General features: G+C 38.5%; 1 protein-coding gene across 1 annotated transcript in view; it reads right to left on the reverse strand.

Annotated features, from left to right (window-relative positions):
* The window catches only part of CDH2 (cadherin 2), a gene marked incomplete at both ends in the record, with an annotated part of 133879 nt that overhangs the window by 33580 nt on the left and 76550 nt on the right, over positions 1-23749 (reverse strand). The window contains one exon of the mRNA XM_081322210.1: positions 155-372. Coding sequence (XP_081178336.1) covers positions 155-372 — 218 coding nt within the window. The remainder of the gene's footprint in view (positions 1-154; positions 373-23749) is intronic.

Here is a 23749-nt window from a genome sequence, read left to right on the forward strand (position 1 = left end):
ATAACTTTCATATTTTCAGTGAGATGGGATAATAGAAAAATGTATTTTGAAAATTAATAATATTTTAACACATAAAATTAGGCAAAAATAAAAAAAGATAAAATTATGAACCCCGTTCTCATATATGTTTCTAAAATATATTAAGACATTTTACCTTTACAGAATCCTTTGGATCAAGACCTAGTTTTATGATCACTTGCCACTGTTCTTTTGTTTCTTTGTCACTGGCATACAGGAAAAATTCAGTAGGTTCTGGAGAAAGCTGAAAGCTTCTAGCTGCATATACCACACCATCATCACCAATTCTGAAATCTGCTGGTGCGCTGCTTTCAAAATGGACTTTTCTGTGTGCTTCACAGCTTCTAAATCTTACTGCAAATACATAAAACACAACATCTATAATGCAAAAAGGTTTTAAAACCCTGATATTCTGGATAATTTGTTGAATATAACTCAACTCTAATGTTGGTTCATTTTAAAAGACTGTTTGCAAGAAATATGTCAATGAATCAATAGCTAAATGAAAACAAAGCAAAATTTTTAATTAAGATCTTCCACTGGTTTTTTTTAAGCAAGCCCTGGTACATTAAGCTTAGTTTTTAATAGTATATGATTTTTTTATTTGTTTGATAACCAAACAAGGCATTATATAATAATTGTTTTATCACTACTTTCCAATTTTTCTCCAAGTATTTCTGAAATGTTTGCCTTCTACCTTTTCTGCTCTACAATATGAAAGCCTGAGAATTGGTCTCTTATGGACCATTAACTTGCAAATCCCAGATTACAACAAAGTAAAATATGAGAAAGAAATACTTTAGACATATATACTATCTTTTAGGATATTACTAGATAGATTAAAAGAAGTTTCCTTAAAATCTGACATTATGAGATTTTATTATGTAGAACATAAAAAGTAAATTTTATGCACATTTCATATAATTAGTAACATTTCTATTATGGATCACATGAGCTCAAAGATGACCTACCCAGGTTATAGATAAGTTTATTCTATATATATTGAGTCTATAATTACAGTAATAAGTTGCTGTGTTGTAAGTCAAGGCACCCATGTGACCAGAAGTAATTTTACAGCCTTTTTCACTGTAAAGAGAACATGGCAGTGGTTAAACAAACCCATTCATCTGAATGAACATTTTTTTGCTGGAAACCAGGAACAGAAAACAACCATCAGGAATTGTGGCCATGTGACCTGGAATGCCATGACCAGTCATAAAGCAAAACAGCCCAATATATGGTCACGTGACCAAGGAAAGGTCCATTTATGATGGCTTGGGGTGCTTCTTTATGGCCATAAGGCAGAGGTCCCCAATCCCCAGTCCGTGGACCAGTACCGGGCCATGGCATGCCAGCAACTGGGCCGCACAAACAAGCAAAGCCCCATCCGTGGGATGCAGGTAGCACACAAAACCACACACACTCTGGTCGGTGGAAAAACCTCTCTCCACGGAACTGATACCTAGTGCCCAAAAGGTTCGGGACCTCTGCCATAAGTCACTTGTTGCTACTCCCATTATATTTACCACAATTCAATGAATCTGTTTTTTTTGTCATGGATCTTTTCTTGTAAATCATCCCTTAGAACAGAGGTCTTCAAACTCGGCCCTTTTATGACTCGTGGACTTCAACTCCCAGAATTCCTCAGCCAGCATGCCTGGCTGAGGAATTCTGGGAGTTGAAGTCCACGAGTCATAAAAAGGCCGAGTTTGAAGACCCCTGCCTTAGAAGGAGAGACTTAAGAAGCAAGTGGACTCTTGGCACCTGATTGCTGGCTCATTATAGGGTTGAAATGAAAAATAGACTGTGGCCCATGAATGTGTGGAAGTTATGGCATATAACTCAGCTGACAATCAATGACTTCCAGATCATACTCAGAAATGCAGTTCTACCCCAAACAATTTTGGGTTTTCCACAGCTCACCTTAGTTGTAAATAATATTGCTGATTTGCTTCTCAATTTGAAGAATTCTCCCTCAACAAATACTATATTTTAATTAAAAAAATTCTTGAAAATTCAGCTTAACATTATTTCATATATTCTGACAAAAGCAGACCGACATCTATAGTACAGTACCTTACATGACTGATTATGAGCTCCGGAGCAACCAGCTCTGAGGTGGCAAACCTATGGCACGCATACTACAATTAGCACGCAGAGCCGTTCCTGTGGGCATGCGTGCCATTGCCGCAGAGGGAAGCGGGCCCGGGCTGCTCCCCTCCCCCTCTCCACGTGTGCCAGCGCTTTCGCTTTCTTTCTCTGCATCGGGAGTCAGGGAGCAGCTGCAAGAACTGGGTGGGGAGCGGTGAGAAGCCACAAGCAGCTCAGAGAAAGAGGTGTCGAGATGAGCTGGCGGCATGGCTTGGCACAGCTACACCGGGAAACTCCAGTGCCCCGGACATGCAAGTGAGCTTCGGTGCTCCCCAGGTGGTGGCAGCAAGGCGATCTGTGCGGGGGGTGGCGGGAAACGGCAGCGGCCAGTTTTGGCGTGGCACGGCTGTTTGCCGCCACCCAGAGTCAAACAGCTGCATTGTGTGTCACGGCAAATGTCCAGTTTCGGCATGGCACGGCTGCTGGCCTCTGGCCAGAGGCAAACAGCTGCCTCGTGCATCATGGCAAATGGCTTGGCGTGGCTTGGCGCGGCTGCTGGCCTCCGTCTAGAGGCAAACAGCCACCTCATGGCAAATGGCTGATTTCAGCATGGCGTGGTTACTTGCCTCCGGCCAGAGGAAACAGCCGCCTCACGCATCATGACAAATGGACAGTTTCAGCTACAGCTTTGGTGGCTCTGTGGGCAGAGCTGCGAGGTTCTCTGACAGCTTTGCCTACAGAACCACCAAAGCAGCAGATGCCAGGCTGGGGAGGGCCCAAATTTGGCATCCTGGGGCTGTCCCAGAAATGGCAAGGGACCGGCCCTTCCTGCCCCAGCCCACCCCAACCTGGCTGGGTGCCCTCCCGGTGCACACACAGGAAACGGCCAGTGCTCGGGGACTGGTGGTTTGCAGCAGCAGCTGCAGCTCATTTGCCTCACCCCGCCACAGCCCACCCCTCCCAGCCTCGCTTGGCCATTCACTGCGTTGCTGGACCTCTTCTCATCTGGCTCTGCTGCACCACATCTTTCCTCACTTAGGCCTTGGTGTTCTGTAAGCCTAGCACCCCAGGGCACGCCTGGCCTGTGGGATGAAAGGCGTGGAGGTGGGAGCACAAGCCGAGCGTCGGCCGGCTCTCATTTGCCCTCTCTGCCACGTTGTAGGGCCGGAGAGGGGAATGCAGCAGTCATGCAGAGCTGCAGCCTGGAACTGTTGGCTGTTGGCAACGTGTGGTGGCTGGAGAGAAAGGGTGAGAAGGAGAAGAAAGCAGGAAGGGTTTCTCTCTCTGTGTGTGTGTGAAAGAGCGAGAGCAAGAGACAGGAGGGGAAGAGGAGGAAGCTGAGGTGTTACAAAAAAGGGGAGCCTCCCCTTTTCTTCCCTTCTCTTTTTTTTAACCTCCTCCCACTCCGTTCAGGTACAGCTGGAGGAAAAGGGGGAGAAGGGGGAGAAAGCAGGGGGAGCTTTTGTGTGTGAGGGAGAAAGAGAGATTGAGTCAGCAGGGAAGCTAAAAGTGTGGGGAAAGGAAAGTGTTGCAGAGTAAGCAAACTTATAAAAAGGGGATCTCTCTGGGTAGGGGAGGTGGTGTGCCTGCAGGTGAGAGAAGAAACTCACAGATTGGCTTTGTGGTCTATTCTTGCTCCTCTCCTTCCTAAAACCATAGAACTCTTTGGATTGAATGGGAAGTTAAGAGGAATTGGCATGAGTTGAAATTAAAAGGTAGTTTTAAAGAGTCCTGATTCCCCTTTAATATCATATCTCCCCCACCCCCTTTACTATCATCTCTTCCCCCACCCTCTTTAATATCAGTGAGGCTCCTCCAGTGGACCATGCCCCGGAGCTCACCCAGGTCCCATCCCCCCTCCGCCGGAGACCCTCAGAACCATCTCAGTCCTGCCCAGCCCCGTACAAGTGTCCCTGACGTGAGTGATGTCAAGCTGGCCATGCCCACCCGTTAGGCCCTGCCTACCCAGTGGACCACCCCTATCCGGCACCTGACCATAAATAAGTGGGGTTTGGGTTGCAGTTTGGGCACTCGGTCTCTGAAAGTTTCACCATCACTGAATGAGCTATACAACATAGTGGTCAAAGCAAAAACCACATAATTGAACAAGAACTACCACAAGATATAAAAAGCTGTAAGTAGAGAACCTATAAATTGCATGCCACTACATTAGATAACATACTTTTTTCTCTCCTTTCCTTCCCTTTAAAGTAGGAAATAGGTTTCTTCTTATAGACTTGAAGAAGTGTCATAGGAATATGTGAATATAATCTGGACAATCACCAACTGGATTCCAGAATTTATCTGAGACAGCTTAAGAAATGGATATCACGTTTTTCTGTAGCTCAGTATGCTTAACTATCTAAAGGAAAGCTAGTACCTTCCTTATTGATATTCTTTCTTGAGGCAACTCGGTTCTATAAAATTCAAGGGGAATTGCTTTTTTTTTAACAGCATCTTGCTGAAAATTTATAAAACTGACAGTGTCCTGGCAAAATCATTTTTTGCAAGTAGTCATGTTAAAAGCTTTCTGTGTTTGTATGCTTGTGCACACAGATGTATGGATTCCTTTGGTAACTGTTAGGCAACTGCTGAGCAATTAGATTTGTAAAGATGAACTTGGATCAGCTAACAAGCTAACTTTCTGCTTTCAAGAGAAAAAAATTCTATTTTAAGTTATTATTGGTTAGATTTTATATTAAAAAAATCCCCTTGTAGAAAGTCATTATTAATGCTGTTATTTTCCTAAACTGATGAAAGGGATGACACATTTTTCACAGTATTGTGACATTGTCTTTAGCTACACTGCAATTTAAATGCACTACTCAAAAAGCAATAAAAACAATTTTTCACAGTAAAAAATAAAAATGCTTATAAAGTATATCCAAATAAATTATAAAATATAAGCCAATATAATTTAAACTTGTTTGATAATTTTGGGGTGTGTGCATGTGCACATGTCAGAAGTCTGGAACCAGGTCTTGAGAAGCTTTTGGGGGTCCATCATAACTTCAAATGGTCCCTCGGTGACCAATTATTATAAAAGGATTACCTGCATAGAGACACCATCAAGCAGTATTTTTGGCAATAGTACTGAAGGGTGAAATGCAATGGATTGAAATAGCATTGTTCCCTGTTCCCTCCATTTCCGCCCCCCCCCCCCCGTGGCTTTAAAATTTCGTGGCAATCAAATATATTCCTCTCTCATTGTTCCTCTTTTATTTATCTACTCATTTAAAAAGAAAATACCCCTTCAAAGATAGAAAGATAAATAGAACTCTTAGTTTTTTAATTACAGGGAGGGAAGGATCAAGCTACATGAAATATTTTAAACACAAAGCTCTATGCAGTGAGCTGTGTAAAAAAGAATTCAATACAGTATTATACCTGGAATACATATAAACAAATTATTCAATGAGTGAAAAATAACGTGTTGAATCATGTTTTGATAGGGTATTTATATAAATGTTTCACCATGGATGTAAGTGAATGTAGCTATCAGACCAAAAATTACCTACATAAATACTATTTCTTGCATTTTAATAATATGTAATTATACAGTAAGTCATTATTGTTTTCCATTTTGCAAGACCCCAATTCTGTGGCTTATTCTGATCCTTTTTCCTTATATGAAAACCATAATGAAAGTAAACTAATACTGGAGAAAAATATTTATTCAGTTACACTATACAGTTGCAAGAAAAAGTTATGTGAACCCTTTGGGATTACGTGGAGTTTTGCATGAATTGGCCATAAAATGCGCTCTAAACATCATGTAAGTCACAACAATAGAAAAACACAGTCTGCTTAAAATAATACTACACAAACATTAGCTGTTGTCATGTTTTAATTGAACATAAGATGGAAACATTCACAGTGCAGGGTGAAAAAAGTATGTGAACCCCTAGCCTAATGACTTCTCCAAGAGCTAATTGGAGCCAGGAGTGAGCAACCTTGACTCCAATCAGTGTGATGATATTGGATGTGTTACTGACAGCTGTCCTGCCCTTTAAAAACACACACCTGTTTTGGGTTTACTGGTCTCAAGAAGCACTGTCTGATGTGAACCATGCCTCGCAGAAAAGAGCTCTCAGAAGACTTGCATGAAGCTGGAAAGGGTTACAAAAGTATCTCCAAAAGCCTTGATGTTCATGTGTTCACGGTAAGACAGACTGTCTACAAATGGAGAAAGATTAGCACTGTTGCTACTCTCCCTAGGCGTGGTCGTCCTGTAAAAATGACTGCAAGAGCACAGTGCATAATGCTTAATGAGGTAAAGAAGAATCCTACAGTGTCAGCTAAAGACCTACAGAAATCTCTGGCACATGCTAACATTTTATTGACACATCCACAATAAGGAAAACATTAAACAAGAATGGAGTACATGGGAGGACACCACGGAGGAAGCCACTGCTGTCCAAAAAAAAATTGCAGCACGTTTGAAGTTTGCAAAAGAGCACCTGGATGTTCTACAGCACTACTGGCAAAATGTACTGTGGACAGATGAAACCAAATTGAGTTGTTTGGGAAAAACACACAACACTATGTGTGGAGAAAAAAAGGCACAGCACACCAACATCAAAACCTCATCCCCACTGTAAAACATGGCAGACGGAGCATCATGGTTTGGGGCTGCTTTGCTGCCTCAGGGCCTGGACGGATTGTTGTCATTGATGGGAAAATGAATTCCAGAGTTTATCAGGACATTTGGCATATTATTACTATTATATTACTGTTGTGGTCTCCTTTTATATATTTTGATCGATTCAAGGTGATAAGCATCCAAATGCCCTGCCTTTTATTTTTCCCATAACAAAAGCCTGTGAACTGGGTTGAATTGAAAGAGAATGAGTGGCTCAAGGACACCAAGCCATCTTTCATGCTCAAGACACTCCCTCTTGGCTTCTAGGCCAGCAATCTCTTACCTAAAAAGAGTTGGAAGTAAAGAAAAAACTAACAGAAGTGCAGCAAAAAAAGTATTTAAGAAGAGAAATACTATTGGCTACTATTAGCAAGCATGGACTATAGGCTCCTTACAAGAAACTTGAATTTGCCTGAAGCTTCTCATAAACTTGAAATAATATTAAAGTTGATTCCCAACATGATATCCTGTTGGATTTAACCTGGGGTCCTGTTTCTCCATGTTTTCCACTAATAAATAGCAAACGGGTCTCACATTTCCTATATTCAGATCTACGTGGCAGTCGCCTGTTTAGATTTTCTGCATTCCTGTCCTAGGAAACTAGCTCCTAATATAAACCTGACATGGACATGCACAAAATACTTGCTGCAGAACAGTAGCTGACATGTCCTACCTTATCTCTATTTCCTTTTCCTTTTCTAGATAGCAGGAATATTCAACTATTTTGTTTTGTTCCATTAGAATACTCAAGTCAATTTTAGGTCTGCTTTTTTCTCAGAAAACAGCCAAGTGGATTGTTTTAACAAAGTTTCTGAGGGAGCTGCTGTCCTATCTGGAAGCAAAATTTATTTTGGTACCCATCCCTAAACATATACAAGCCCATATAGTTGAACTGTTTTATTTTTTAATATGCTGTTACTGCATTAAGTCTTCATGGTAGTTCAGAAGTTAGCTCAATTCAATAGGAATTTCCTGCACATGAAATACAAGATGAAACTAACTTTGCTTAACATCTTCCTAATATCTGGGGGACTGTAACTCTCAAAATTACTAGACAGACTATTTGAAGAGCCTAGGAGCTGGCAATTAGATGGTAGTTAGAAGTAGCAATACACGTGGAAGACACTATTCCACAATAAATGAATTGAACAATTATTTTTATTTTTATTTTATTTATTTTAATTCCATTTATATCCTGCCCTTCTCTGAAGACTCAGGGCGGCTTACAAGCTTAGCAGTAGCCTTCATTCTATGTATATGCCTGCTTATTAGGGCTTTCACACACCCCCCCAAGCGGCATTAATTAATTTGATGCACAAAATTATGAAAAAATTTTATGCATCTTAAAACAATGATTTCACCAATTATTACATTACATCGTTTTGTTTCCGAAGAAGATGCAATGTAACAAAAGATTAAGGATTATTATATTAATTAAATATTTTTTTAAAAAATATATCAAAGCAATCAGTATGGTCACTGTAAAACTAGAATGTCTGCCTACAATTTATAGAAGATATTAAAGGGGAAAATTTATTTAATTTGTCAAAATTACATTTCAAGATTTGAAGTCTTGATTTTACATTATGTTTTGCAATCAGTTTTTTTTAAAAAAACATTCTAGTTAATGCTATTCCCCTATCCCTTAGCTAATCAAATCAACATAAATCGTCTATTTTTAAAACTATCTATAAGGTAAAGCATAATCTCAAAAATGTTCAGTGAATCTCATTTACACATTTTTATTAAAACGTTCTATTTAATTTCCCATATTTCTCTTTGCTTACTGAATAAAGTCATAATAAGCACGCCAGAGAGAAAATGGGGATAAAGTTACTTCTGTTTCATAGAAATGCCTATGCAGCTCTTTAAAATAGGAATAGTGACAGTCAGCAAAAGCACAGATTAGGTTACTCCAATACAACCCATATTATATTCGATTCAATGATCCTTTTCAATTTTTGCCACTCCCACTCACTGACACAAAATCCTTCATAGTACTTCCTCTTTTTTGCCTTCATTTCAGTGGAAAAATATAACAGAAAGGGGTAAGCATCTTAGAGGAAATAATACACTTGTATTTAGACAATAGCTTTTATTTTCCAATGCAAATATAATAGAGAGAATCCAACCTCTCTTGGGCTATTAAAATTATTTAATAAACAGATGGCAAGTATAATAAATCTGTGTATTCTTGTGGAACTCTACTGAAGCCAGCAAAATTAAAAGAGGGACAAAATAATGCAATTCTATAAAAATGAGCATCAAAATAACCAAAAATATTTTTTGAATGTTCAATTCTTGTTAATAAAAAAGCAATACTAAATATTAATACTATTTATTAATGTAGATGAAAATCTACTTTGCACCCAAATATGTCCAAGGCTGTTCCACTTATACAACAAAAAATAAAACAGTTAAATGATGAAACAAAAATAGTCTGAAGAGATACAACAATAATTTTAATAGCAATAAAATCAGCCAAATTTAATGAAGGCCTGCTGGAATAAATACCTATTTAACAATTGATGATCAACATTAACAAGAAGAAGGCGCCAAAGAGACTCCTGCATCAGAAAAATTCAAATTCTGAGCATGTATTTTAAAAAAGCCTGTAAAATTTCTAACATTCATATTATGGATTAGAGAGCCAACGTGGGGTAGTGGTTAATGCACTGGGGTAGAAAATGGATTCTAGTCCTGCCTTAGGCATGAAATCACTTGCGGAACCTTGGGCCAGTGACTTGTGACTGTGAACTTTTCCTCCTCTTACAAATTTCATTGGTTGATAGTAGACGCAACTTAATACTAAAACATTGTCTTTGATTTTCTTTTTAATTATAAAATATTTGATGTACTTCTAGTGAACCACACAATCAAATTATGTTTGGTTTTAAGATGAATAACCTCAGTAAATTGTTCTACCTTCTTACTATAGGTTTGAACCAACCTTATCCATGCTTGCAAACTGCCTGCTGTGATTTACGTTTTTTTGGGGGGGGGATTGCCACAATGCAAACTGAACATGAAAGATCCTTTAAAGTGGTAAATGATTAAATCCTTCCTATCATCCATGCAAAAACCAGGATTAGCAACCTCACACTGACAAGGGGAATGGGAAAGAAATTATAGATATTTTGAGTGCACACTCTCTAAGTCAGGGCTTTTCAACCAGTGGTACGGGTACCACCTGTGGTACATTGGCACCTGGCAGGTGGTACGCAACCATCCTAGAAAAGTGGTAGTGGGGGAGGGGAATGAGCTGAACCGGTGGTAGCACTGCACAAGCCTGAGAAGAGATGGGTAGAGCTGCAGGGCTGTCAGGGATCAGCGGAAGCGCCAGGATCAGCGCTAGGCTCCAGCTGGAGCTCAGAACTGATCCTGGCACTTCTGAGCCCAGAGGAAGTGCCAATCAGCTGGAATGTTGCAGCATCTCCAGGGTCTTGTGATCTACATTCAGATCTTGGCAACTGATTCATATTTGTGATGGTCACAGTGTCATGTGAAGTAATCAAAACCTGCTGCAACCACCTAGTAGATGGGGGGAATAAAAACCAAACACCCACCCCACCCCACCCCACCCCCTCTGCCAATCCTCAACAGAAATGCTCACAACAATGAAAACCTTGGACAGGAGGAAGAGCGCCGTGGGGCGAGCAGGCAGGTGTTTTGCTCGGCTGTGGCTTGGGGGGAACTTTTTTCAGTGGCATTGTAACTTTGAACAGTCAGTATGCAAACTGTTGTAAGTTGAGGACTACCTGTACTTTTTTCCTTTTTTGGGGGGGTCATCAAGTTTTTGACACCTTGCTAGGTGACTGGTGGTACTCTGATGTTGCCATATCCTAAAAGTGGTACAATGGGTGAAAAAGTTGAAAAGCCCTGCTCTAAGTGATAAATAGCAGAAATATAGACATCAATTCAAGATACAAGAAAGATGCCTGTTGGGCAACATGCATGCTAGGAAGGTTCTATTATATCAGTACAAAATTAGACATATTTTAAGACCCAACACAAAACAATATTGTGCAAATTATGCAATGTATTGAAGTAGCACTAATACTCAGTACCTACATGGGAACTGGCATCAGGATTCCTTACTGAATTGTCAACATTTAGTATAACACTATAAAAGAAAAATAGAATGCCTAATTTCATATACGAGTATTGTTTCCTATGTTTTTTGAGTGGGTTTTCCAATAGTTCTATCTACCGGTAAATGAAAAATACAAAACACTGCACTTGATATTCAGCTTGAGAGATTGAGATAATGGGTGAAAATAGCAACAAGCTTGATGGATTATAGCAGGACTAAAATTCTACTTTTGGAAAAGGCTTAAGGGCAGGAATAGAATATTTACCTTTGAGGACTCTATTACAGATAGAACCAATTGCCTGAATTTGAAGATCCCTGAAAATAGTACATATATATAACAATGAGATTTATGATGCTATTCATAAATGGATTTTATTATCCAGATTTAATTTTACTATGAGTATTGGTGAACATTCGCAATCATAATCTGTAACAAGAGTTTTCATGCCTCATACATAAAAATGTTTATCAGCAAAGAAACATATTTATTTAGAATCATGTTCCTTGTTTTTAATAGTGTCTGCAGATAGATTTTTTTAAAGTATTGGTGTTTGCAGACACATTTTTAAAAAGTATTATTTAAGATTTGGACCCAAAACTTCTTATACAGACAGTTCTTTCTGTGTCTTTTACAGAAGACACAGAAAGCTTTAAAATATTATTTAAGATTTGGACCCAAAACTTCTTTTATAGACAGTTCTTTCTGTGTCTTTTACATAAGACACAGAAAGAAATGGGTCTTTTAAAGACAGAGGGCAATAAATTACTTCTAGTCTTCAACACAATTGAAGTACATTTTTTTTCATACTCTCTGGGGATATTATGTTTTATAGGATATGCATTTCACTGGGGTGCCCTTAACTGTACACTTTTTATTTTTTAAAAGGGAAATAAATTTCATGTGGATTATATCTTATCAACTACCTCTACATTTCAATACTTATCAGATGAGCTTATTATAGTTTAATACACATTCACTATGCAATTTGCATTGGGTGTAATTTATAATTTTATTATCTTTATGTTTTATCAATATTTCAGCAACCAGTAAAAAGATCTTCCAAGTGTTTTCAAAAAGTAGATTAAATAAGTACTTTATGTACCGTATATACTTGAGTATAAGCCGAATTTTTCAGCCCACTTTTTGGGCTGAAAAATTCCACTTCGGCTTATACTCCAGTCAACAAAAAAACTTACCGAGGACTTGTGCGCGGCCGAGGCTTTGGTGCTTCCGGGATCGCGCGCACCTCTCCCAAGCCACCGCCGTCCGAGACCTGCAGGTCTCCGTTCCTCCGCGCCCTGCCTGCCTGCTTCTTTCAGCTGTCTGCCCATCAGCTGTCCATAGGGATGCTGCAAAGCTCTCCTTCTCTAGGCCTTGGACTCCCTCCTGGCTGAAGAGTAGATGAACCAAGCCAGCAAGGAGACAAAATGTTTCTGCAGCTGTTTTTCCTCTGAAGTTTTTTTTTTTGTTTTTTTTTTAAAGTAATCTCCGAAGGTTATGCCAGAAAATGGAGGACGCTGGGTCTTTGCAAGCTTTAGCTGTCCGCCTGGCTGCCTGAAGGCCGCCCTTTTCAGGCAGTCTGACAGACAGCTAAAACTTGCAAAGACCCAGCGTCCTCCTTTTCAGGCAGTCTGACAAACAGCTAAAACTTGCAAAGACCCAGCGTCCTCCATTTTCTGGCACAACTTTTAGGGATTTATTATTATTATTCCTACTACTACTATTACTACTACTACTACTTCAGGAGTAAAAAGTTGCAGAAAAAAATTCTCTCCTTACTAGCTTAGTTCCTCTACTCTTCCATCTGGAGCCAAGGTAAGATTTTAAAAAGGGATATTGGTTGGAAGGCAGAGGGAGAGTTTAGTTTTAGCATCTAAAAAAAGGGGGGGGGGAAATCAGCGAGTACATCCCAACCAGCTTTTTATGTTTTTGTTATTGAAGAAATATGGGGGAGGGGGAGGGGTTCTGGGGTGGGTTGGGGAGGGGATAATATTGTAACTTCAATAAAAATTTTCAATAAAAAAAAAAGAAATATGGCTTTCTGGGGGAAGGTGGGGAGGGCGTTAAGGAAGGAAAGGGTTTTTGGAAGCTCGTCCTGAAGCTGCCTTTTGTGCAAGGGGCCTTTTCTCAAAGCCTAGAGAGGCAGCTTTGTTGCCTCCCCGTAGACAGCTGATGGGCGAACACCAAAAGCTCCAAAAGGCTAGGGAACTAGTCCCAGAACACCTTGGTAGGAGGAAGGGCAGAGGCAGAATTGGGAAAGAGGTAAGACAGGGTTTTCCTTCCCAGATGTTTCTCTTTGGCAAGACAGCCAGCTGTGCTGAAGCCCAGTATCTGGGGGTGGGGGAGACCTGAGGCAGGCGGGCTGGTGCTTGCATTAGGCCTCCCAGGATCTCCCCCACCCTCAATTAATGACCAGTGCACTCTTTAATGAATGCACTGAGGAGAATACGTATGGCTGGTCATTACTTGAGGCAGTTCATTTAACATTATTTAATGGCAGTCTCCATTAGGGTCACAACCTGAAGACTATCTGTGCAATACTTATCAACAGAATGTGTGGCTGGTACAGTCTATGACATATCTGTTTTTTCCCCCTCCTAAGCTTATACAAAAGCTAACAGATGTAGCAGAAGAATGCCAAAGCAATCAACTAAAGAAGTTGAAAGAGATTTGTGAAAGGTAAAAACTACTTAACAATTCTTTTGACTACCATTCTAGATGTACTTGGAGGGGAATAATCCCCTGTCAGGACAGAGGGAGTCACTTCTGGGTGAATGTGTATAGTGAGACCTGGGGAGGTTTGGGGAGGCGCCCAAACCTCCCCAAACTTCGGCAGGAGGAACGGAGACCTGGGGAGGTTTGGGGAGGCGCCCAAACCTCCCCAAACGTCGGCAGGTCTGCGCGGAGGAACGGAGACCTGGGGAGGTTTGGGGAGGCGCCCAAACCTCCCCAAACTTCGGCAGGAGGAACGGAGACCTGGGGAGGTTTGGGGAGGCGCCCAAACCTCCCCAAACGTCGGCAGGTCTGCGCGGAGGAACGGAGACCTGCCGACGTTTGGGGAGGTTTGGGGAGGTGCGCGCGTACCTCCCCAAACCTCCCCAAACTTCGGCAGGTCTCCGGACGGCGGCGGCTTGGGAGAGGTGCGCGCGATCCTGGAAGTACCGAAGCCTCGGCCGCGCGCAAGTCCTCGGTAAGCTCCGGGCGGTCACTTGCTTCGCGTCTCCTGAGGGAAGGGGGGGCGACTGGAACAGGCGTGTTTCCTCGCCTGCTGGGCGCCGCGATTTGCCCGGGGAACGCGCGGGCCCCGAATGGCAGCGTGGAGTGAGGAAGCGGACAGCCAGGGCTTCCCCGAGAGCCGCGGCCACACAGGGTATTCCTGTGTATTCAGGCTTGCAAAATGGCGGATCGAGCCTCTGCTGGCGGCAGAGGCTTGCAGAGCGCGGATCCAGCCTCCGAGGCATGCAGAACGGCGGATCGGCTTATACTCGAGTCAACAACTTTTCCCAGTTTTTGGGGGTGAAATTGGGGGTCTCGGCTTATACTCGAGTCGGCTTATACTCAAGTATATACGGTATATAGGCACACTGCTTACATTTAATAGTTCATAAGATGCAAGCATTAATACATTGGTATGTTTAGTAATCTCTAGATTAGACATCCTAGCTTGAATAGAATACATGAACATAACTGGGTTATGTGGCATGCTAAAAAAATGCAACGAAATTCAAAGTTATATTCCTTATTTAGCAGGGAATGTTCATATGGTTCAAATTGGTATGTGCTACAGCCACTGTAATCCCACAGGCATTTGTCTACACAATCAAGAACAGAAACATCCCAAAAAATGAAGTCAGAGACTAAGATCAAAGCAACAAGGTTAAGTTAGTCAACTGGTGGAACTACAGAAGGTGGTAGAGATTAAGGATAAGACTCAGGTTCTAAAAAAACAAAATACAAGGTCTGTTATTTTGAATGGTTGCTAAATGAATGGTTGTAAGTTGAGATCTCTCTGTATTGTTTCCCAAATACTATAGTTCATATACTGCTGGTTATTCAAAAATATACTAGTGCAGAAACAGGGAATTTGTAGCTTCAGATGTTGCTAAATACAATTTCCAGCACCCTTTACCATTGTTCCTCTTGGATGGACTGGCTAGAAGTTGTAGATCAGTAATATCTGGATATTCCTTGAATAATGCCTTATAAATAATACTGTATCATGGAACATCTTACGGAATACTGATAAAAACTCTACCTGGGATCCAGGTATAGTAGTCCTCAATTGGAATTTCCATTGGTAAGTAATGCAGCTATAATGCAGTTAAAATCCATGGTTTTTAGGTGAAGCAACTTCATGCCAGCTTCCCAGAAAGCTGATAGGGAGTTGTAAATACTGGGCAGGCAGACACATAAGAAGGTGGGGAAGGAGCAAGGGGTGGGCAGGGATGTAGGAGAAGGATGGAAACAATGCATGATGTTGCACTGGATGGGAAGAGTGCGCAGAGTGCATGAGTGGCTGATGCTGCCCAAGTTTAAAGTTAAGTAGACTAGGCTTTAGATAGGAAATTTCTAAGGATTACTGGGGCTGTAGACTACACTGGGAAGTTGAAAAAGTATCCCAGAACAATGCACAACAAATCACTTCCATACTAGATGTCCATGAAGTTTTCAAATAATTGAGCCTGATGTCACATTTCCCTATTTGTAGTCACAGTCATGGAGTATCTAAACAGGGCATGGACACTGAAAAGGAACTGGTTTTATAATCTCTAAGGTACCTCCTAAATAAATGTACTGTGTTTGTCTAATTACATACAAAATTGAGATTTTTTTTACTATAACAGTATTTATAAGACTGCAATATTTTATAGCTTTTATTTATTATTCCTGTAAAAGGGTTTCCTTGTCCTGAAATAACTATTAATGATTTTTAATGATTTTTCGTCCTTGTGTGCAGAAAGCAATTATGACTACTTCATATTCAATTGCCTAAAAATTACATTTTGAACACTAGGCTGAAAAGTTATATGTGTATTTTTGGTAATTTCAAAGTTACTTATTTTATTTTTTCTTATCAAATACATGATGTGTGTGTCCAAATTCTAATATTTTATATGAATGCAAAACACACAAAATGTTATCCTAGAGAGAATAAACTCAGCCATTAAAACAAATACATAGAACTGCTGTTTTGAAGAAAACTGCAAAGCGTGAAACAACAGCCTGTTATCAGCCACTGAGAGTCAAAATTCAATACTGGCAGCTAAAACAACTGATCTATTTCACCATCATTTCAACAAACTGATGAATACCATCTGCATGGCAGTTAGAATCCAAGTCTTGGATATCTATTTACTAAAAATCAAAGCTATATTCATTTAAATTGTAGATGGGACAGAGGGGAATTGAGTTTGCAAGGAAGAGGAAATTCAATTCATTAGCAAGTACATTGCTGAAACCAACTGACCAAAACAGAAGCTAGAAAATGATAGTGCTTAGGGTTCAACAACCTCAACTTGATGGCATGAGGATACTCTTGAAAATAAAGCAGATTACATAAAATTATTAATTTTTTTCTAGTTTTTAAAATTAGTTGGTTAGTCAGGGACAATACGTTATATTTTAATAGAAAATCTAAATAGCTTAATTTATATGCAAGATCTATCTGTTCAGATATGTTAATTTCATTAGTGGAAGCTTAATGGAATGCAGGATAAAACATACAGGATTTCAATAGGTGATTCATAATCTGCATATTTTGACATGGAATAATATAAAACTGTATAAATATAAAAAAGGATTTTAGGATTCTTAAGAAATTGTGGAAGCCATTGTTTAGCAAACGTATTTTAATTTTTTAAAATATAAGATACCAATAATTAGAATCAATAGGTAGTTTTATAATAATTCTCCAACGGACAAAAATTTGGTTGGTAACATAAGTCCAACATTCAAAATTACTCAGAAGTTATTTGGGATAAATATAAAGTATATTATTAATATACTGAAGATATAAGGGGAAAAAACATAAAAATAATGTAACTTATAGTAGTAGTAGAGATCATTTTGTTTTTGCTGTAACCCACTCTGGAATAGACCTGCACATTTTCACTGCAATCCCATAAATTTTTATCTGAGAATTTATCCCAATGAAACCTATTTGTCTTTTTTTTTAATGCTTATTGAAAATTTTAGATAGATAAAAGAAACAAGAACAAGAAATACATTAAAAAGTTAAAGAAAAAGATAAAAGAAAGCAAGGCAGTTAAAGAAAAAAAATATAATCAAAGAAGCTAATTCCAATCTTTGTAGCAGTTACATATAGTTATTATCTCTCCTTGTTTATTAAAATTACATTACAGAGATCTCCTGTCCCATATTCATTTTATAATCAACAAACCCACAAACCACCATTTCACTCTTTTCCATAAAAAGGCTTCTAAGTCTTTATAAGAGTACCTATTATTTTATCTCTGACCAAACAAATCAGTTTTATCATTTCTGAGAATGTCATCTGTCATCTTTACAGTCCATTCCTCTATTGTAGGCATTTTAGTACTTCATTGTTGTGATCATTATCGTTTTGATGCAGTTACAATATATAAAATCAATCTTCCATAAGTTTTTTCTAACTGAATATCCATAAGTCTAAGTAAGAAAAGTTCTTGTTTCATCTCAATTGTCTTAAAAATTCTTGTATCAGCATTTGTATTTGTATCCATGCTCCCCCCACCTTTTTCTTTTCTTTTTCACAACTCTACCATGAATGGTTAATGTCTCTTGTATTTTTCACATAACCAACATTGACTAGATTTTGCCAGGGTTCAGATGAACCCCCGTCTCCAGGTCAAGATGTCCACAGCATTCCTGAATACACTAGGAGCAGAGATTTATAATTGAGTATCACTGGCATACTGATGGCAACAGATCAGAGGCCTCATACAGATATTGAATAGGAGTGGAGCACATTGAATCTTGCAGGATCTCTTTCCTGTAGTGGCACTGCAGAAGACCATTTTATTTCAAGGACTTTAGTTTAATTTCTTTTTATTAAGAGGATTCTAGAAGTTTAGAGTTTATTTGGGGTTATGTTTAACTTGCTTATTTTTAAATCTTGCTTGATGAATAAAGGCAGGGAAGGGGGCAACCTTCACACAGTTGTAGAACAGTGGCTCATCTGTATAGTTGCTAGGGTTCTGTAAGTTTGCTGTTCTGCGGTCTCTTTACCCTGAAAGCAGGGCCATGAAGTTTTGGTACCAGATTTTAAGGCAACCCTACTGTTAAGGAGTTTTGAGTTTCAACACAAACTAGTGCTGAATGCTGTGTAAATCTTGATTACCTTATGGTATTTCCACTGTTGTTTCACTGGGACTCCCAACAGTTGAAAGGGAATATTGCTTGGTATGTAATGCTTTTGTGATTCAAATCTGATTGCTATAGTATACATCTTTAAATCTCTTTAACTACTTATATATTCATTATCTCTGGATTCTTAAACTCAAACCAACTTCCTAGTACCTGGCCACTATTTTATATTTGGCAATACATCCCATTCCCCAATCATCACTGACTGGAATTGATTCTACAGTACATTGTGTGCACAATGATTAGGTAAGTTGTATTTTGGAGGATTAATTTTCTTATTGAAGTACAGTGCTCTCAGTCAATCAAAAATGTTAATAAATCTCAAACCTGAATATTTAAGAAAGTAAAAGTAATGTTTTGACTTTCTTAGGAAAATATCTATGTGTGCACAATTATTGGGCAACTGTTAGTGTCCAGAATTATTATGCATCTAAATAAAAAATGAAAATTTGCCCATCTAACTCATTTATTTGCATCTCTTAAAGTCAGAATAATAAATAAGCAACTCAAAATGTACAAATAAACATTTCTGTCATTTCAAAAAAAAATAATCAGTGACCAATATAGCCATCCTTCTTTTCAATAGCAGACAGAAGCATTCCATTCATGGAGTCTGTCAGTTCCTTGATCTGTTGACGATCAACGTTTTGTGCAGTAGCAACCGCAGCCTCGACACTGTTCAGAGAAGTGTACTGTTCTCCTTCACTGTAAATCTCGCATTTAAGAATGGCCCACAAGTTCTCAATAGTGTTTAGGTAAGGTGAAGAAGTGGCCATGTCATCATCATCATCATAACAATTTTATTGTCTCTTTGAATGTACACCAATGGACATACATCAAAATGAAATTTTGTTGCATTCAGCTCTCAAAGGGTCACCACCTCTGATATACACTCCTGTTTGTGGCCAGCTAAAGTAAGGCCTTTGCTGGCTAGCCACGCAGTGAAATACTTCTATGCATGCGATGGAGCATTGTCCTACATAAAAATCATGGTCTTCCTGAAAGATATAGACTTTTTCCTATACCACTGCTTGAAGAAAATGTCTTCTAAAATTGGCAGTAGATTTGGGAGTTGATTTTGAGTCCATCTTCAAACCGAAAAGGTCCAACTAGTTCATCTTTAATAATACCAGCCCATACCAGTATCCCACGTCCACCTTGCTGACGACTGAGCCGAAGTGGATCTCTGTGCCCATTACTGATCCAGCCAGGGACCCATCCATCTGGTCCATCAAGAGTCACTCTCATCTCATCAGTCCATAAAACTTTTGAAAAATTTGTCTTAATACATTTCTTGGCCCAGTCTTGCCGTTTCAATTTATGTGTTTTGTTCAGTGGTGGTGGGGCCATGTCTCTGAGCATTGAACACCTTGTACTTCTGGATACTCCAGGTAGGTTGCAGTTCTAGAATATGACAGCACTGGAAGATAATGGTTCCTGGTAGCTTCACATTTGATTCTTCTCAAGTCTTTTGACAGTTAATATGAGGGTTTTTTTTCCAACATGTTTCTTGCGATCCTGTTGACTATTTGCAACAAAACATTTGATGGTTCTGTGATCACGCCCCAATATCTTAGCAATTTCAAGAGTGGTGCATCTCTCTGAAAGACTTTTTTTTTACAATTTTTGACTTTTCAGAATCAGTTAAATCTTTTGGCCCATTTTGTCTGAAGAAAAGAAACTGTCTAATCATTATGCTCACCTTGATATAGGGTGTTGATCTCCTTAGGCCAGACTCTTCCTCATTACACAAATACACATCACTTGATATGCTTATCTCCACTAAGCATTTAAGTTTAACAGCTTGAAGGTGGACAATCTGCATGACAATAATGATATGGTCAAAATACTCACTTGTCTAATAACTGTACACATAGGATACAGAAAGGATGCAAATCAGCAAAACACAGTGCTGCCTACCCTCAATCCTTTGAGCCAAGCAAGAAAGAATACCATGTTTGATGGTATCAAAGCAGCAGAGAAGTCAAGTAGAGCATGGGTGGATGCACAATGCCCATCCGGTCTTTGCCCTTACTTGGTTTAGAGACTATTAATACAGTTTGGTTTGGGAGGACTTTTCTTCAACTTGATGTTCAGCTGCATTTATCCTTTAATTATAGCACCTCTCCAATAGTAAATCTGGCAGGAGAAACATCTTGGAGCAATGTGAATCACCAGCAAGTCAACTGGTTGACCTCTTACTTATAGCTGAATTTGCACATAAAATCTCAGCTCATTCTCCCATTTGTTTGGAACATTCTTTTTCATATTTAAGGGTACCCTTTTCTCACATGTCACCATTTCAGATGTGCTGTTTCAGCCTTTGCCCTTTCTATATGAAGTTCAGGCCATACATGAGCTCCTTAAGAAAAATATGTCTGTAGATAACATCTACAAAGGCACTGTTACATCCTTCCTAAGCAGGCTATAAATCTGAGAGAGAGGAAAGAGTCACCAGGAATGGAGAAGGATAAATCTTGAAAGGAGAAGTGATAAAAGAGCAAGTTCTCATAGTCATAAATAAGCAACCTGATTCCACTTCAGTTCATTATTAAATCAAGAAAGAGAATTTAGGAGCTGATTTCAATTGGAATGGTCCAATTTAATAAACAAAATTGAGCTTTCATTTAATTGTAAATAGGGCTTAAACATTATGCATGGCAATTCTTTCATAATGGTTTCATTAATTTTACGACAATAAATTTACTTATCAGAACTCTGGTATTCTTGAAAACTATTTTTGCCACTTTCTTGCCTGGCTAGCTGTTGAAAGGTTGACATAATGTTGAATTGTAATTTCAATACAAACATTATCTCATATTTTGCATATTCTGCATAGACAACAAACAAGATGACATAGAAGGTATTAAAAAAGCTGCAACCTACACACACCTACAGACATATATATAAATTCCCTAATTTAATTAATAAGGCATGAACTAATTAAAACGTAATTCATATAAAAGTAAATTGCTGATCTACAATTAGTCATGTCTGAAACTTGATTGTAAAAAAATTGCTCATTTGCCAACAGTGTGTTGTTTCTTAGAAAAATAATGCTGTGATTTAGCTGACAAAAATTCATTTGTAGGTGTTTTAATAAAATTGTCTTGCTTTTGTAACATGTTTTTTCTTAAGACTACTTTGCCACTCCGTTACTGAGGAAGCCATAAAAATTATTATGTCAAATGTAGTTATATAATGACTGTATGGTGATATCCATGAAAAATGATGAAAAATAGCATTGGTAAAGCACCAAAGTTGTTCAGGTTGATACAGTGCTAATCCTTTTTATGTATTGAATTAATGTTCTATCTTTTCTCTGAAAGTTTAAAATAGCATACATGAGAATGTAGCCTTATTTATTCACCCTTTATTTTCTGCATCACACAATTATCTTCTGCATTCAAAACTCCAACCTCTTAGCAGGTTATATGTTTCTATGTAAAATTTCCAGCATAGTTATATAGATTAAAGTCCAATACTTTTATCACTACACTAATTATATACCTATTGTTGTAAGTCCAACACTTACATATCTGAGGGATATCTGAGGGAACACCTGCTGCCAGCATCAAGTTCCCTTCGTCCAGTGCGCTCCCACAGGGAGGGTCTGCTCAGGGTGCCGCCGGTAAAAGATTGCCGGCGGATAACACCCAGGGGGAGAGCCTTCTCAGTGGGTGCGCCTGCCCTCTGGAACCAGCTGCCCGTGGAGCTCAGGACTGCCCCCGACCTCCGTTCATTCCGCCGGGACCTGAAGACCTGGCTCTTTGAGCTCTCTGGCCCAGGCTGAGAATTTTAATTTTAATTTTAATTGGGGTTTTTACTTTTTTTTTCAGGGATTGATGTATTTTTTTAAATTGTTTTTAACTTTTGTATTTCTTGTTTTAAATACCCTGTAAACTGCCCTGAGTCCTTCGGGAAAGGGTGGTATATAAATCTAATAAAATAAAATAAAAATAAATAAAACACTTGAGATATTGGTAAGCACTTTAGGCTGCTTAGGTGTGATACAGTAAAACTGGGCAAATAATGTTATGTAGTCAGTATCTTCCTAAGATAAAATCTGAAAGTGAATATCATCCAGCATCTAACATTATTCAACTAATGAACAAAGGCAGTGATTGCACCAAAAATATGACAGTGAAATTTTAAAATAGAAATGGAACCATTGAAATATAATGGTTGAGATGGAAGAGAACTGAGGAGATCAGATTCCTTAGCCATGAAATCTTACTGAACAACACTGGGCCATTAACAAAATAGTATACTCCACAAGTTGTTTTGCAGGAAAAAAAATGGAAAAGGTATATTATGTATTCTACATCGATCACTTAGATAAAGTATATACAGTAATAACGCCCAGTGTCATGATCAATAGGTCAAAATTAACTTGCACATAATGTAAATCAGCTTTAGTTAAAAATCATTCTTCTCCATATACTTTTTGGAAAAAATATGATTATTTATAGCAATGCATACAAGGTACATCACACATCTTTTTAAAGCTTTAAATACAATAATTGGCAATTAACTATAAAACTGAATATTTACTGCTTTATATATGCCATTTCCTATTTAATATATCTGATATTGAACAGTTTCTTACTAACTGTACAGTTGATTATACTATAAAGAACAAATTAAGTAGCATATATATAAATGAAACAAAAGTACTTCAAGCTGCAATACGTACTTAAAACAGTTAACTAGGCATATTCTGTATACTTCTTTTTTAACATTCTGTACATATAAATAAGAACATTTTGGCTGCTAACATACACAACAAAAATTGAATTCAAGTTATCTGTGGGTATGTTTTTTTCCTCAATTTGAAGGATCCATACATACTCATGGGTAAACCAATAGGTGGGTAAGCTGACTTCCAAATTTTTAACCAAAATGTCATGACAATTGCGTCACACATGGGTAGCTCAATTGTGAAGAATAAAACATACATTTTGTTTTGCTTTTTCATTAGTGGGTTTTGCTTATTCACGAGTGGCTCATTTTTCATGGTAATTTAGTTAAAACTTTTGAGAGTCAGCTTTCCCATGGATGAGCTAATGTGTGAGTATACATGATATTACTGATACACTATCAAGTTTTGTAATGAAAAGCATTGATAGAATCACTTAAATCCATATGATATGTACATTTGTAAAATATTTCCTAACATAAATTTTAGCCCATTAATAAATAATAAAAAACAACATCATGACAATTTATGTGCAGAAAAAAAACCTAAGGCAAAACAAAACAACCTCCATAATAGTAGTAATCATGATGACAATGATTATGATACATTGTATTACCAATTGAAGGTCTTGATCATTTTCTGTACTTAATTCCAAAGGGTGAACATTGAACTCTGGTTTTCTTATTACTGCCAATTTAAATATTTTTAAATTCACAGTTGCTTATTTTTAGTATGAAATACCTCCATCACAAAGAGAGGAATTCAATATTGATTTTCATCTCATTCTACTTAGGTGAGATGGGCAGTGTAAAAATTTGTTAAATAGTAATTTCAGACTTT

The sequence above is a fragment of the Vipera berus genome (genome assembly GCF_964194415.1).
Source record: "Vipera berus genome assembly, chromosome: 3".
NCBI lineage: Eukaryota > Metazoa > Chordata > Lepidosauria > Squamata > Viperidae > Vipera > Vipera berus.